We start from the raw sequence: 13,331 nt of genomic DNA, 5'->3' as shown, positions 1-13,331 counted from the left end.
AAACTCTTCAAAACAGATCTTTGGCACATAACTTGACAAAGAACACAACTCAAAGAGTCCTTCTTGTCTTAGCAAGATGTTACTGTCTTCTAAATAAAGAAAATATTTAGACATTTATTGATTACTTACCACATGATATATTTTATCCTAACAGTTTATGGTATGAAATTGAACAAAGTGTTATGACAGAGAGATTCAATACATTTACTGAGCAAAGACAGTAAACTTTGATTTAAATACAAGGAATTTGACTCCAAAGCACAAGTATTCTGAAACTCTAATCTGTTTCTACTGCCAAACAACATGGTTTAAATATCCGCCTCATGGGGCTGGATGTGCAATACTCCCAAAAGAGAAAACTAATGAGTTCCTTGCAAATATAAAAAGCATCATGGAAATGCATATAGAAACTGACAACACTGGTGCTTCTAGATTTAAGACTTTAAAAATGGGAGAGAGTGGTGCAAGGTGACATTTTTGGAACGTCCTGGAAATTATGAATTTTAAGACTCTTAGATGCATTACGTTAACAAAAGTAGACAGAAAAAGAAAAATTCGATTACAAGGTTCAGCAGGTTCTATTATGTCAACAAGTATTTACCCTACATTAAAAATAAAAGTAAGACAACTGTGAAGAAATCAACATGTTTTATTTTGACAGGCAAATGATTCCTTCAATATCCAATTAAATATTACTTTGCTAACTACATTTAGTTTTTTTCTTACATGGAGTGAACATTCACTGTAATGACAGCTTCATCATGCTAAAAATCTATTCACAAACCAACACTTTGAACAAAAAGTGCATTTCTAGAGAATTTTATATACAATACAAAAGAAATTAATACATTAAGTGACCCAAATAGTCAAACTACACAAAATAAAACCAACCACCAACTTTCAGTATATGTTGACATTGTTTTAAAGAAAATTTTCTTTGTATTTGGCAGTAATGTTCAAGATTTCTACACATTTAGGAGAAAAGTAATAAAAGTATATACAATATAATAATGTTAAGAGTAGAAGATATTAAATTCAGGCACAAAAGATATTTCACAGCCAAACACCCTTATTGTCTAACAGTCTTAATTTACATGAAGCAAGGGGCACCCTAAATTATGACTTTAAGATAATTTTTCTTCAACTCTGTACATAGGATAAATTGGCCATAAACACAGAAGGTGATCTGAATTTAATATTGATACATATTTCTACTTTTCATCTAGGATAGAAAAGAGAAGTTTAATTTCACCTTTTAAATAAGTACACCATTTATACAATAAACTGTTTCAAAGATTATTTTGGAATCAAATGTATTTAAAATAATAGCCTTTAAAAACAGCTTTTCTAAAAATGTACTTTACTTATTTTGTATATTTTGATTACTCTTTTGTCTTTTGAAGCTTCCTTTCATATATCATAATCTACCATTACTTAGATAATAAATCATATGCTTAGATTTTTATCAATTAAACTGATTTTCACAATGATTTTGGTACTTATTTAGTCCTTAAAGTTTTACACTGAAGTTTTATATGGCAGTGCTTAAAAATGGTGATATATTCAACAATACTTGAATACACCCATGTATTGATAATTGGAAATAATTTTAATTTATTAATTTAAAATTCAACAATACATTCAACAATACTTGAACACATCCATGTATTGCTAATTGGAAATAATTTTAAATTATTAATTATATCACATAATTTCTGTTTATACCTGGAAGCACAAAAGTGTTTAAAAAACAAAATAAAGAGCAAATACTTTGTTTAAAAATGATAGTGTGGTTTTTTTTCTTATTTCCATCACTTAAATGTTAGTTGGAGTAAAAAAAATTCTTAGTATTAAATTATTCAAATTAAATTATCCACAGAATAATTAGAACATGATTTTTTATATTCTAAACTTACTACATTTGTATTTATATAGCAGTGAGCTAGTGCAGCAACGTTCTTTTAAAAGAAAGCACATCTATTTGCTTTTATGTTAGATAATTTTTCATTTCTCTAGTGAAAATGAGTACCACTTCAGTACACACAAAGGTCATTAAAAAATGAATGGTGACTTAAGAATGAATATGCTATCTGAGGTTGATTTTCTAAAAAAGCTGTGACTTAATAACTGAAATTTATTATTGGAATTAGATAGCAACCACAATTTTTATAAACTTCTCTTAATAATAATACATTTTCTTATGGATCATTAGTATTTTTTACACTTCGGTGGTTTCACCCTTCATATACAAGTTTGATAATACAAAAATGTTCTTTTACTTATGGTTAGGTTAAACTATTTTTTTATTAGTAACTGACAACAATATTTTTTTCTTATACTGTATATCTTGCCATATTGATTAGAACATGAGAAAAACACAGCAATCAATAAACATTGCAAGAATATATTCCCTGAATCTAGAATAAATTAAATAATTTCAAAAATGAAAGTATTTTGGTATGGATGATGAAAACACAAGAATAAGAAGTTAAAGGCTTCCATGATATAGTGCCAATCTAAGATGTCTATGGTGAGGGTTATATAGTTCACTTTCCTGAAATAAGGGAAGAACAGTGATAGATATCAGTAACTTAGAATCTTAAAAGTCAATAATATATTTCACTGAAAGTATATCAGCTCATTTCTCTTCAAGAAATAAAATTGTCTTACTCAACATTTAGGTACCTTCTTCCTTGTTTCTTACCAGGTCTACATCTTTTGACTGCTACTCTGTCACATGCATTTATACAGCTTTCGTGTCATTTATAAAACTGGCATTTTACTTTCACACATAAAATCACTGACTGTAAGAAATTGAACCCCTAGATAGGCAGATCACAGGTTTGTGGCCCTTGTTCAGCTAAGGGATGTAAGAATTCTCATTTTATAGCCGCCATATTGATTTTGAAGACTAGGTAAATAAAGACATAAATAAAATCTGGAGTTAAGTTAAATACTAATAAGCACCATGAAGACTATGGCAGGTCTAGTGCTAGTCAATATCATACAAGAAAATGCATGCTCATTTCAGTTCATGTAACATTCACATTGAGAGTAATTGCCTTTCTCTGGAATTTCTCATGGATAAAGTGTAAGATTCTTTGCTTAAAATTTGATCACTGAAGACAGGCCATTTGCTACAGGAAGCATAAACTTCATCTAAGAAAAATTATGACTCCGGCAACTGATTCCTCCTATTTCGACTTTTCCGACTGTTGATGAGAGCCTTTAACTTGCCATAGTCCCCTCTCATCTTCTGTGATTCTTCTCCCTGTGGATGGTGCTGCCGTGTGTCTTTGCAGTACTGATTAATCATCTGCATTTCTGAGTGGCTGAATGCCCCCATGATGTCCTTTGGGTGGAAGGGTAAAGCCCTTACAGAACTGGCCCAGGTCCATGGGGACCATTTATCTGTCACAACAGCCACCATCTCAGAATCTAGAACTTTGAAGTTGATCTTGGCTATGGTCTGCTTGAAGCTGTTTTCTGTTGCAATGCAGTGATACAGTCCTTGGTCAGAATCCTGAATGGAGCGGATCAGGAGTCCTTGTGAAGTGGCTATGATTCTTTCGTTCAGTTTGACCTAAGAGACATACCAGAGTTCTGAAAAATCCACTGCATCATTTAAATATATATTATCAAGATAATACATAGTCTAGTTCACGTTCACAAATGTGGCAGAAATTCTGAATACTAATTATCTCCTTTTTGGTGGACATAATTTTTGGTCAATCATATTGCTTTTTTATTTTGTGTGTGTGTGTGCAGATCAAAGGGACACGGACTCTATTAAGAGCAGGTAAAATTATCATCTATATTGCCCAAAATAAAGAAGTGTATTGTTTTGAATAGAAGTTTCTCCACATATAAGCACAGAATATTAACTGATTTTGGATTTTGAATCACAATGAAATTTTCAGATAATTTAAGATTTTGTTTTAGCTAGGGATTCTTGTCTTTTATTATAACAAAAATACTTATTAGTTGAAACATGATGTAAGGACTAAGTATTAGATCTTTTTTCAAATGAATGAATATTGTTGTAAGTAAAATTTTTATAAGAAAGGAACATATTTTAAATATTATCAAGGTATTTTTACCAATTAGCTCACACTAATAATTAGTGGGGATGTTACGGACTTTAAAGTCTCCCAAAGATTTTTCTTTGTAAGGAAAGTTGAAAAGTATCTAGGAGACTAATATTTAATTACTTTAAGGATTAAGCTTGAGAATCTATTATATGCTTGAAATCCATCCTCCTTATAGCTACAGCTATAGTTTAGTGAATAAACAATTAAAAACCTGAGTGGAAAAAAGTTACTTGACATGAGTGACAGGAATGTTACTTGAAAGGAATGCTCTTTCTCTAGGGACAAAATGAAACGTGATCAAAGCAAAATAAATGTAGACTATTGCTTTTCTAACTGGGATCTTTCTGTGTAGGCATATATTTTGTCATCAACAAAATCCAAATCAAAGGCTAGTTTTTATAGATAAAAAATAACATTCAAAAAAACACAAGGCACAGTACTGAAATACAGACAACAGAATATAACTAGCACTGGAGAGGTAATACATCAGATAATGAGCTTCTCTTGCATGCAATCAAATCAGATTCCATCCCCTGAAGTGCATAAAATTCCTCAAATATAGTTAGGAGTGACTACTTAGCATTGAGTCTGGAGTAAGAGCTGAGAACAGCCAGGTGGCCCACACATCATTGCCCCCCCAAATTAAAATAAAACTAGAGGAAGTAGATTGAAATATACAAAACAAAGTTTTGGTGTTAATTCTTTTAATAGTTAAAGTTATTTGGAAATTAGCTTAAGTAATGAGAAATTCATTTAAAATGAAACAAAAGTAACATTTTCCTATTGTTCAAAATTGGGAAAGATTTTGGAGTCTGAGCCAATAAAATCAAGTAACTTCATGTGTATGTATGTATGTGTGCATGTGTAAGTATGTGTATGTGTAAGAGAGAAGAAGTGAAAAAGAAACAGTGAGAAAAAGAGGTAGGAGGAGAAGAGGGAAGTAAGAAAATTATAATAACTGGAGTAATATATAATGTTTTAAAAGACAATTTTTTGGTATTCTTATGTTTTGGTGACTGATAGATTTTGAAATGGAGTGGAAGAGGTTTTTTGTTTTTACTTATTGCTATTTAGTATGCATCTTTTGTATTTTCCTCCTTGAGATTTTACCATTTTTCTTACTTTTAAAAATGTACATTATTGGGACCAGAGAGATAGCACAGTGTGTAAGGTGTTTGCCTTGAAAGTGGCTGACCCAATCTCTATCCCTAGCACCACATACGGTCCCCTGAGCACAACCAGGAGTGATCTCTGTACCTGGGCCAGAAATGGGTGTGGCCACCTCAAATTATTCATTATTTACATATCACTAGTAAAAGAAATAAGTGTATTTACTAAACTATGGGAAAAACTATAATAAAATGTTAATTTTATTCTACTAAAGTAAAAATAAGTAGAATTATGATTTGCTTAAATTCTGGACAGAACAGATTTTCAGAATTGTATTAGTTTTGCTTTCTTTTTCTTTTTTCTTTTTTTCTTTGCTTTTTGGGTCACACCTGGTGTGCACAGGGGTTACTCCTGGCTATCTACTCAGGAATTACTCCTGGTGGTGCTGGGGGTATCATTTGGGATGCTGGGAATCAAACCCAGGTCGGCTGCATGCAAGGCAAACGCCCTACCTGCTGTGCTATTGCTCCAGCACCCAGATTTTCTTTTTAAAATTAAATTATCTCCTTATTGATCCTGGTCCTTTCTTATAAACTTAAATTTGACAGAAAATCAAGATACTAATTTTGGAGTCAACACAAACTTGAGCATCCAGAAACAGAACTGAAAGATCACTGGAGATTAAATCAATAATATATTCCATTTAGCACTGGTGAAGGGATGGGTTATCAAACTTTGTAAGGGAGAAACATGAGCACAAAAATGTATAAATCTGTAACTGTACCCTCACGTTGACTCACTAATTAAAAATAAACTATTAATAAAAAAATATATATATTCCATTTAATTTCTTTGAAACATTTCTATATTTTATATATTAATTCGGTAAAAATTTAAATAACAAATCTAGTCATCTGTATGCTATCATATTGAAATTTAACCAAATTATAAATTACAAGAAAAAAAATCTGTTAGACATTCCTTTTTTTTCTGAAGTTATCAGATACACCTATGCATAGTTTCTACCACAGGTAACTTTGTACAGCAGTAATAAACTATATCCATTCAAAAGAATTTAGACTTAATTGTACTACATATATTTCAAGATTTCCTGTATAACATCTTGTTACAAAAACAGCAGTCAATTCATACTAACTATTAATTTAAGATTAAGATACTGTTATCAACATAGACTTGGGAAAGGGAGCCCTCCAACTCTAGTTTATCTTTTCTCTAGACAATTACATCTCTTATAAAAGTGATCATTAGTCAGTGACACAAACAGTTTCCTAAACAGCTCATAAAATCTTAGGATAGGACAGTTTAATAGTTTAAAAGTATTTTTTCATGTGGAGCTAAAGTTTATTTTAGTTACTTTGATGGAGTAATCATGTACTGTAGTTTGAAATTGTATTTGTTCTTCAGATTCATAAATAATGTAATTGTACTACTAAAACTACCAATAGGAGAACACATGTTAATGAGGAGACTTTATCAGACTTTAAGCTACATTGCTATTATACTTTAGACTACCTTAAGGCTTTATATGTACACATACCTATTTTTATTCTTCCTTCAATTTGTCAGAACAAAGTGACATCAAAATTATAGAATTGATTATTCATAATATTTTACCCTGTACCATTTTATCACGATTCACTTTTGAAATAGCTATTTTCCATCAGTGAGATGTGAATATAAGCGTCTTTTTATTTGAAAATCTAGTCCTCCCCACAATATCACTAACTAAAGGCAATGGTTTCATAAACAATGATTCTATATATTTCCTAAACCAAACCTGTGAGTTATGAATAACAAAGTCATGGAAGCATTACCACACAGCAGAAGAATGCTCTCTGCTGTAAAGGTTGGAGTTTAGTGTAATTTCTTATGATGGAAAATTAAACTGTTTTTAAAGTTCCCTTTTCATCTTGTGAATCACACAAAGGTGCTGTTGTGTGAAGACTTGGCTTCTGGATCTGCACACATCTTGTTTCTTTTACAAATGCTTCCTCACATCAATAGCCCTGTCAGAGTGCCCAAGTCCTCGTTTCAATCATCATGTTATAGAGGTGAGTGAACGGAGAGGGTTTTCTAATTAATCCATCAACTCTTCGGACAAAGGATTTGAAAGAAAGTGGCACATGTCATCCCATAGACATAAAAGGATGTTCATATGCTTTTCCTTTTTTGTTTGATCTGAACCTGGATGAGCAGTGGTGATTTAATGCTCTTTTCAAAGCCCTGATTGATTGCTGCTGTGCATTATTACTCACCTCTTTCCTTCTGTCTTTGTCTTTCTGTAACAGCCACTTGATAGATGCCTGTGGAGACTTGGGGGCGCACTCAAGGAAAGTGGTGTTATTTTTTACTCCATACTGAACAATTTCAGCGGCATTTCTATATGCTGAAAATAAAAAAAAAGTAAGGGGTGAGAGAAAAGAAACAATGGAATTTAGAGTGTATTTTTCTAGATGAATGTTTATTTCTCTGTAAGTCTGTGGTAAACTACTGGAGCCTCCCAAAGGCAACTTAATCAATCACGTAATGAAATGGCCATTACATATTGTTTATTGGTTTTGTTCAATCAAATGGGAAAAAGAAAAAGACATGAGAGAATCCATGTTTTTTTCAAGAATCATTTTACTCCAAAGAATGTACTCAATACTGTTTTAAACATGTAATTATTATAACATCTTTGTAAATTATGTTTTCTCAGCTTTTGAGAATGGAGCATGCTGAGGCTATGAGTTATATGGAACAATATCCTAGTTAAGAAGCTACTTAATGCCAGAGAATAGTAAAATCAGGCTCAGACTACTCTTAAACTCAACTTCAATATGGGACAGATAGATGAATGAATCCCAGGAAAAGTCAAGAAGTGGCTGCAGAGGACAGTAGTGACTAGAAACAGTGTTTGGAATCAGAAGCCCCAAGACTTCAGCAATAATAGCTGAGTGCTTAGTCAATTTAGTTGAATTCTCTGATTATTTATTTTTGATTTTTTTCCCCTGGGGAGAGAAGGGCATGTCAAGTGGTAATCTGCAGGTCCACTGAAGATTCCTGCCTTACACGTGCTTCAATGCAAGGGCCCCAGAGGTGGTGCGGACTGGTCCCTGCTGTGGCAAGGAACCCCGGTGTTGAACTCCAGGTCTCTCCCTCGAAATGTATACAGGACCATATGGTAGCAATAATCGAAGCTGGCTGCATGCAAGGTAAGTTTTCAATTTTATTTGGCTCTAAAACATAGTTTATTATCTTTTCCTACAGGTTCTTTACTAAAATCCTTAAATTGGAAGAATGTTTAGTGTAATTCTGTGATAGTTTAAACATAAAAAAAATCTGCATTCATAAAGTGGGGTTAATAATAGACCTTACTTTAGTACAGTTATTGAGTCTTAAGTGAGGTAATACACACAGACACACACACACACACACACCTATTTTAGGTTCAGACACAAATTCAACACTGATATTTCTTCATTATTCCCTCTACTGTCTGTTCCTACCACCAGGGCGACTACTATTGTGAATTGAAAATAACACACACATTTATAAAATACTCGGTACATTAGAAAGGGTAATCTGGATTTATTCTATCAATATGATATATGGGACAATATATTTTCTCCTTGAAGTTAGTGTAGCTAAAATAAGAATGCTATTGAATTTTGTGTGTTTGTTAGGGAACTGCTCCTGGTGATATTCAATGGACTGCAGGATGTTGAGAGTTCCCATATGTAAAGCATACACTCCAGCCCTCAGCTATCTCACTGGCCCAGAATAGTATTCTTTACCTCATAGAAGCTCAGATCCAAAGATTTGAAATAGTCATTCCAGTCCCAAGTTTTACTAATTGTAGAATTGTAACAGCCTGTTAAACCAGAAGTACCTGTTTATAGTTATGGTTAATGAGATGGGGGAAGAGAGTTGCACTGTACCACTGTCACTTTCACCCATTGGTTCATCGATTTGCTCGAGCGGGCACCAGTAATGTCTCCATTGTGAGACTTGTTTTTTAACATATCAGACATGCCATGGGTAGCTTGCCAGGCTCTGCCATGCAGGCGGGATACTCTTGGTAGCTTGCCGGACTCTTCGAGAGGGACGGAGGAATCAAATCCGGGTCAGCCACGTGCAAGGCAAACACCCTACCCACTATGCTATCGCTCCAGCAAGTTAATGAAGAAAAAATTGTAAAAATACAATATTTCTGGGGCTGGAAAGATAATAATAAGTCTTGCATATAGCCAACCCAGGATCTATCCCTGGCACCACATATTGTCCCCAGAGCCCCACCAGGAGTGATACTTAAGTGCAAACAGGAATAAGCCTGGGGCACTGCCAAGCAAGGCCCCCAAACAAAGAAAAAATATAAACAAAATAATACAAAAATACCCACAGTATTTCTATGCCAGGATGGAAGGTATGTTTAAAGTTATTATAAAACTCAAGGCAAGATTATAGCCCAGCATGTAGAGTGTTTTCCTTGCAAGTGGCCAACCCAGGCTCAATTCCTCCATCCCTCTAGGAGAGCCTGGCAAGGAATGGAGGAATTGAGAGTATACCGCCCAGTATCCTGCCCACATGGCAGAACCTGGCAAGCTACCCGTGGCATATTTGATATGCCAAAAACAGTAACAACAAGTCTCACAATGGAGATGTTACTGGTGCCCGCTTGAGCAAATCAATGAACAATGGGATGACAGTGATGATAAGGAATAGTTACAAACTGTCAACAAAGGCACTAAATTGCATTAATGTTCAGAGTAGAATTATTCAAATTAAATAAAAGGTGGAAGCATGAGTCCAGTGACTGATGAGTGCATAGTGCATGTAGGAAATATGCTGTATAATATTGTATTATTTATTCTTAAATAGGAAAGAAATTCTGGTATGTTACCATGTTAAAAAAATAAAACACTCATGGCAGGATTGGGGCAACAGTACGGGAATCAACATGCATGCCCTATGTGAGGCTGACCCTGGTTCAATCTCTGGCACCATATATAGTTCCCCAAGCATTGGCACTACCAGGAATCATCCTAGAGTGCAGATTCAATAGTAAGCCCTGACCACTGCCAGGTATAGCCTAACATTCCCTTCCCCTATAAATGCTGACGATATAAAGGTAAGTGAAATGGGTCACTTATTAATGGATACATACTTATTAATGGATACAGGCGAGCTTGGCAAGCTACCCGTGGCATATTCAATATGCCAAAAACAGTAACAATGGGTCTCACAATAGAGATGTTACTTGTGCCCGCTTGAGCAAATCAATGACCAGTGGGACAACAGTGATACAGTGATGGTTTGATTCCACTTATGTGGAGTACATAGAATTTTTTACATTTTTTGAGTCATCATGGGATACAGTTATAAAAGTGCTCATCATCAGTTTCAGTGATACAATGTTCCAACATCCTTCCCTCCACTAGTGACCATTTCCCACTATCAATGACCTGAGTTTCCCTCTGCCACTCCTCCTTCCCCAGCCTGCCTCTATGGCAGGCACTCTCTCTGTCTCTCTGCTTCTCTATCTCTCTCTGTCTCTCTTTCTTTCTCTCTCCCTCTCCACCCCACCCCCACCCCCTTTCTGGGCATTATGGTTTGCAATACAGATACTGAGAGGTTATTGTATTTGCTCCTTTCTGTAGGATGCCCTTTCTGGGCATTATGGTTTGCAATACAGATACTGAGAGGTTATTGTGTTTGTTCCTTTCTGTAGGATGACATTACTTTGTCCTCTTCCCCCTTGCCACGAGTAGATTGTCCCGGTTTTTCCCGGAGTTTAGGCTTACCCTGGTCTCACCCATCAAGGTGTTCCCAAATCACTCCCATCCCTTTGTTTAGCTGTAATCACTTCTCTATGCTCTCTTCCCCAAAAACAGTTAATCAGCTTCTTCCCCTAATCTGACTCTGCTAATTTGTAAGGTCAGACCTTCCTAGGATACTGAAGTTATTATTGCCTTTCTCCTCCCATATGCCTTTTGAATAATTTACTTTAAAGCAATGTCCTTTTTGTATAGACACGAGAAGACAATATTATGCTTTTGTAACTTGGGACTTAATTGGCTTCGAATATTATTCATTCCCGGGCATCTGCTTTTTCCACTTAAGCCTCAGTTGCCCTCAGTTCCTAGCACCCCAAAATTATTCGAATTAAGTGAATAATTTAATTTGAATTAAATTATTTTAATTCAGGGTCCCGACGAGGGACGGGATGGGTCCAGGGCAAGCGGTGAGTTATGTGCTACCCTGGCATCGAGATAGGCCTGGCCAAAGTGCCTAATTCTTAACTATAAGTTAAGAGCTTGATCATAGACAAATGCTGTCATGATCCAAAAGTAATGATGAGACTAGGACCCTGCTAGGGATAGGAAAGACTGATCTGGCCTGAGCACTGTAGTCTGAGATCGAGATGGCCCCTGGAGAGCAACTCTATAAACTTTAATGCATTTCTTATTGTGTCCATACAAAATGATTAATATTATGAATTCTTATATGTTTGCTGGCTGAGGAGAGGAGAAACACACTCATGGGACTCCACCCTTGGGTGGATCCTCCTGCTGAAAGGGAGTCAGTCCTAGGAGAAGCATCCCCTGAGGGAAAGGAACCTCAACCCTATTGATGGTAACCACACCTATGTGTACACCCCAACCCCCTCATGCTGTGGAGATTTAACTAGGCTGTAAGAGTGGGTTGGGGGGCCATATCCACAGATCCAGAGAGAGATCCAGAGCCGGGAGAGAAGCAGAGAGAGAGAATGAAATAAACTGATCGAGCAACCAGTTTGGCCTTCTTCCTTCCGTCGCCTGCCCTTGACCGACAGCACACACAGCGGTTCCAGGGCACCAAACGTGGGCGGTGAGACAGAGCTGCCCGAAAAGCCCTCGAGTGCACAGGCCTCTCGGCGTGCCTTAGTTTTTTTACACCTTTCCCTACTTTCAGCATGCAGTTTTTATACAGAATGATCATTTCCAGCTATCTCTGTAGTCGTGGTCCCTTCTCTATCCAACTGCCTTTTCCCCAAGCACTTCAAGCCAACTTCCAAGCATGTACCAATCCTCCTGACCCTTGTACTACAGTCTTGGGTTTTAGTCTCATACTATACATAGAATTCTTTTTTTTAAATTTTTTTTAAAATTTATTTTATTGAATCACCAAGTGGAAAGTTACAAAGTTCTCAAGCTTATATCTCAGTTATACAATGCTCAAACACCCATCCCTTCACCAGTGCCCATATTCCACCACCAATAAAAACAAAAACAAGACAAAAACAAAAACAAAAAACCAGTATACATCCCACCCTCACCCCCCAACCCCCCCTCCACGTGCGTGAGTGATAATTTCACTTCCTTTTCTCTTTACCTTGATTACATTCCAAATTTCAACACACAACTTACTATTGTTATTGGAGTTTCAAAACCGACTCACTATTTTTGTTGGATTTTATCCCCCAAGAATACAGCTCTATTAACAAGAAAATATTTGATAATAAGTTTTCCACTGATGAGAATGAAGAGATAATATGTCGCGCAGCTGCTACCGCGGCCGCGCGGTTTACAATTTCTGCATTATAGTAATTAAGTCCGAGGAGATTTAAGTTGGAAAATGAATCATTTCCCTTCCTGGAACAGCATGTAGCAAAAGCTTAGTTCACAGTCTCCATACATGGTTGCAAGCACTTGCTGGAACCCCAAATCCTAAAGCTGTCTCTGGTTCCTGCTCGTTCCACATCCACCGGCTAGGCAGAGGCATGGGCGCTCGGGTCGAAACTCGGTTGGAGCCGAGCACCGGACCCGGCTGGTACTGCCCCGGTATCCCGCGGCTGTTTCTATACATAGAATTCTTAAAGTTAGAGACAGCCAGCAGAATGGAGACTGGACAAAGATGAGGAAGAGGTAAATCAGGAGCTAGTATTTAATGGGCTTGGAACTTCACTGGAAGATGAAAAATCTTTGAAATAGAAGGTGTGAACACACGTAATGCCCCAAAATGTACACTTTAAAGCAGAATGCTACTGTTGTTTTTTAAAAGAATAAACAAATATAAAAGGCTTTTTATTATTCAGAAGGCAAACTGAATTAGCTATTCAGTATCTTTAGCTAAGAATTCAACTGTGAT

General features: G+C 35.8%; 1 protein-coding gene across 1 annotated transcript in view; it reads right to left on the bottom strand.

Moving 5' to 3' along the window:
* Nucleotides 1–631: 631 nt before the first annotated feature.
* The window catches only part of SEMA3C (semaphorin 3C), a 182,749-nt gene continuing 170,049 nt past the window's right edge, over nucleotides 632–13,331 (bottom strand). The window contains exons 17-18 of the mRNA XM_055134964.1: nucleotides 7,478–7,608; nucleotides 632–3,583 (exon numbers count right to left, since the gene is read on the bottom strand). Of these exons, the coding sequence (XP_054990939.1) occupies nucleotides 3,170–3,583; nucleotides 7,478–7,608 (545 nt within the window). The 3' untranslated portion in view covers nucleotides 632–3,169. The remainder of the gene's footprint in view (nucleotides 3,584–7,477; nucleotides 7,609–13,331) is intronic.

Source organism: Sorex araneus, chromosome 1 (genome assembly GCF_027595985.1).
Source record: "Sorex araneus isolate mSorAra2 chromosome 1, mSorAra2.pri, whole genome shotgun sequence".
NCBI lineage: Eukaryota > Metazoa > Chordata > Mammalia > Eulipotyphla > Soricidae > Sorex > Sorex araneus.
This window is presented reverse-complemented; position numbering and strand designations above follow the sequence as displayed.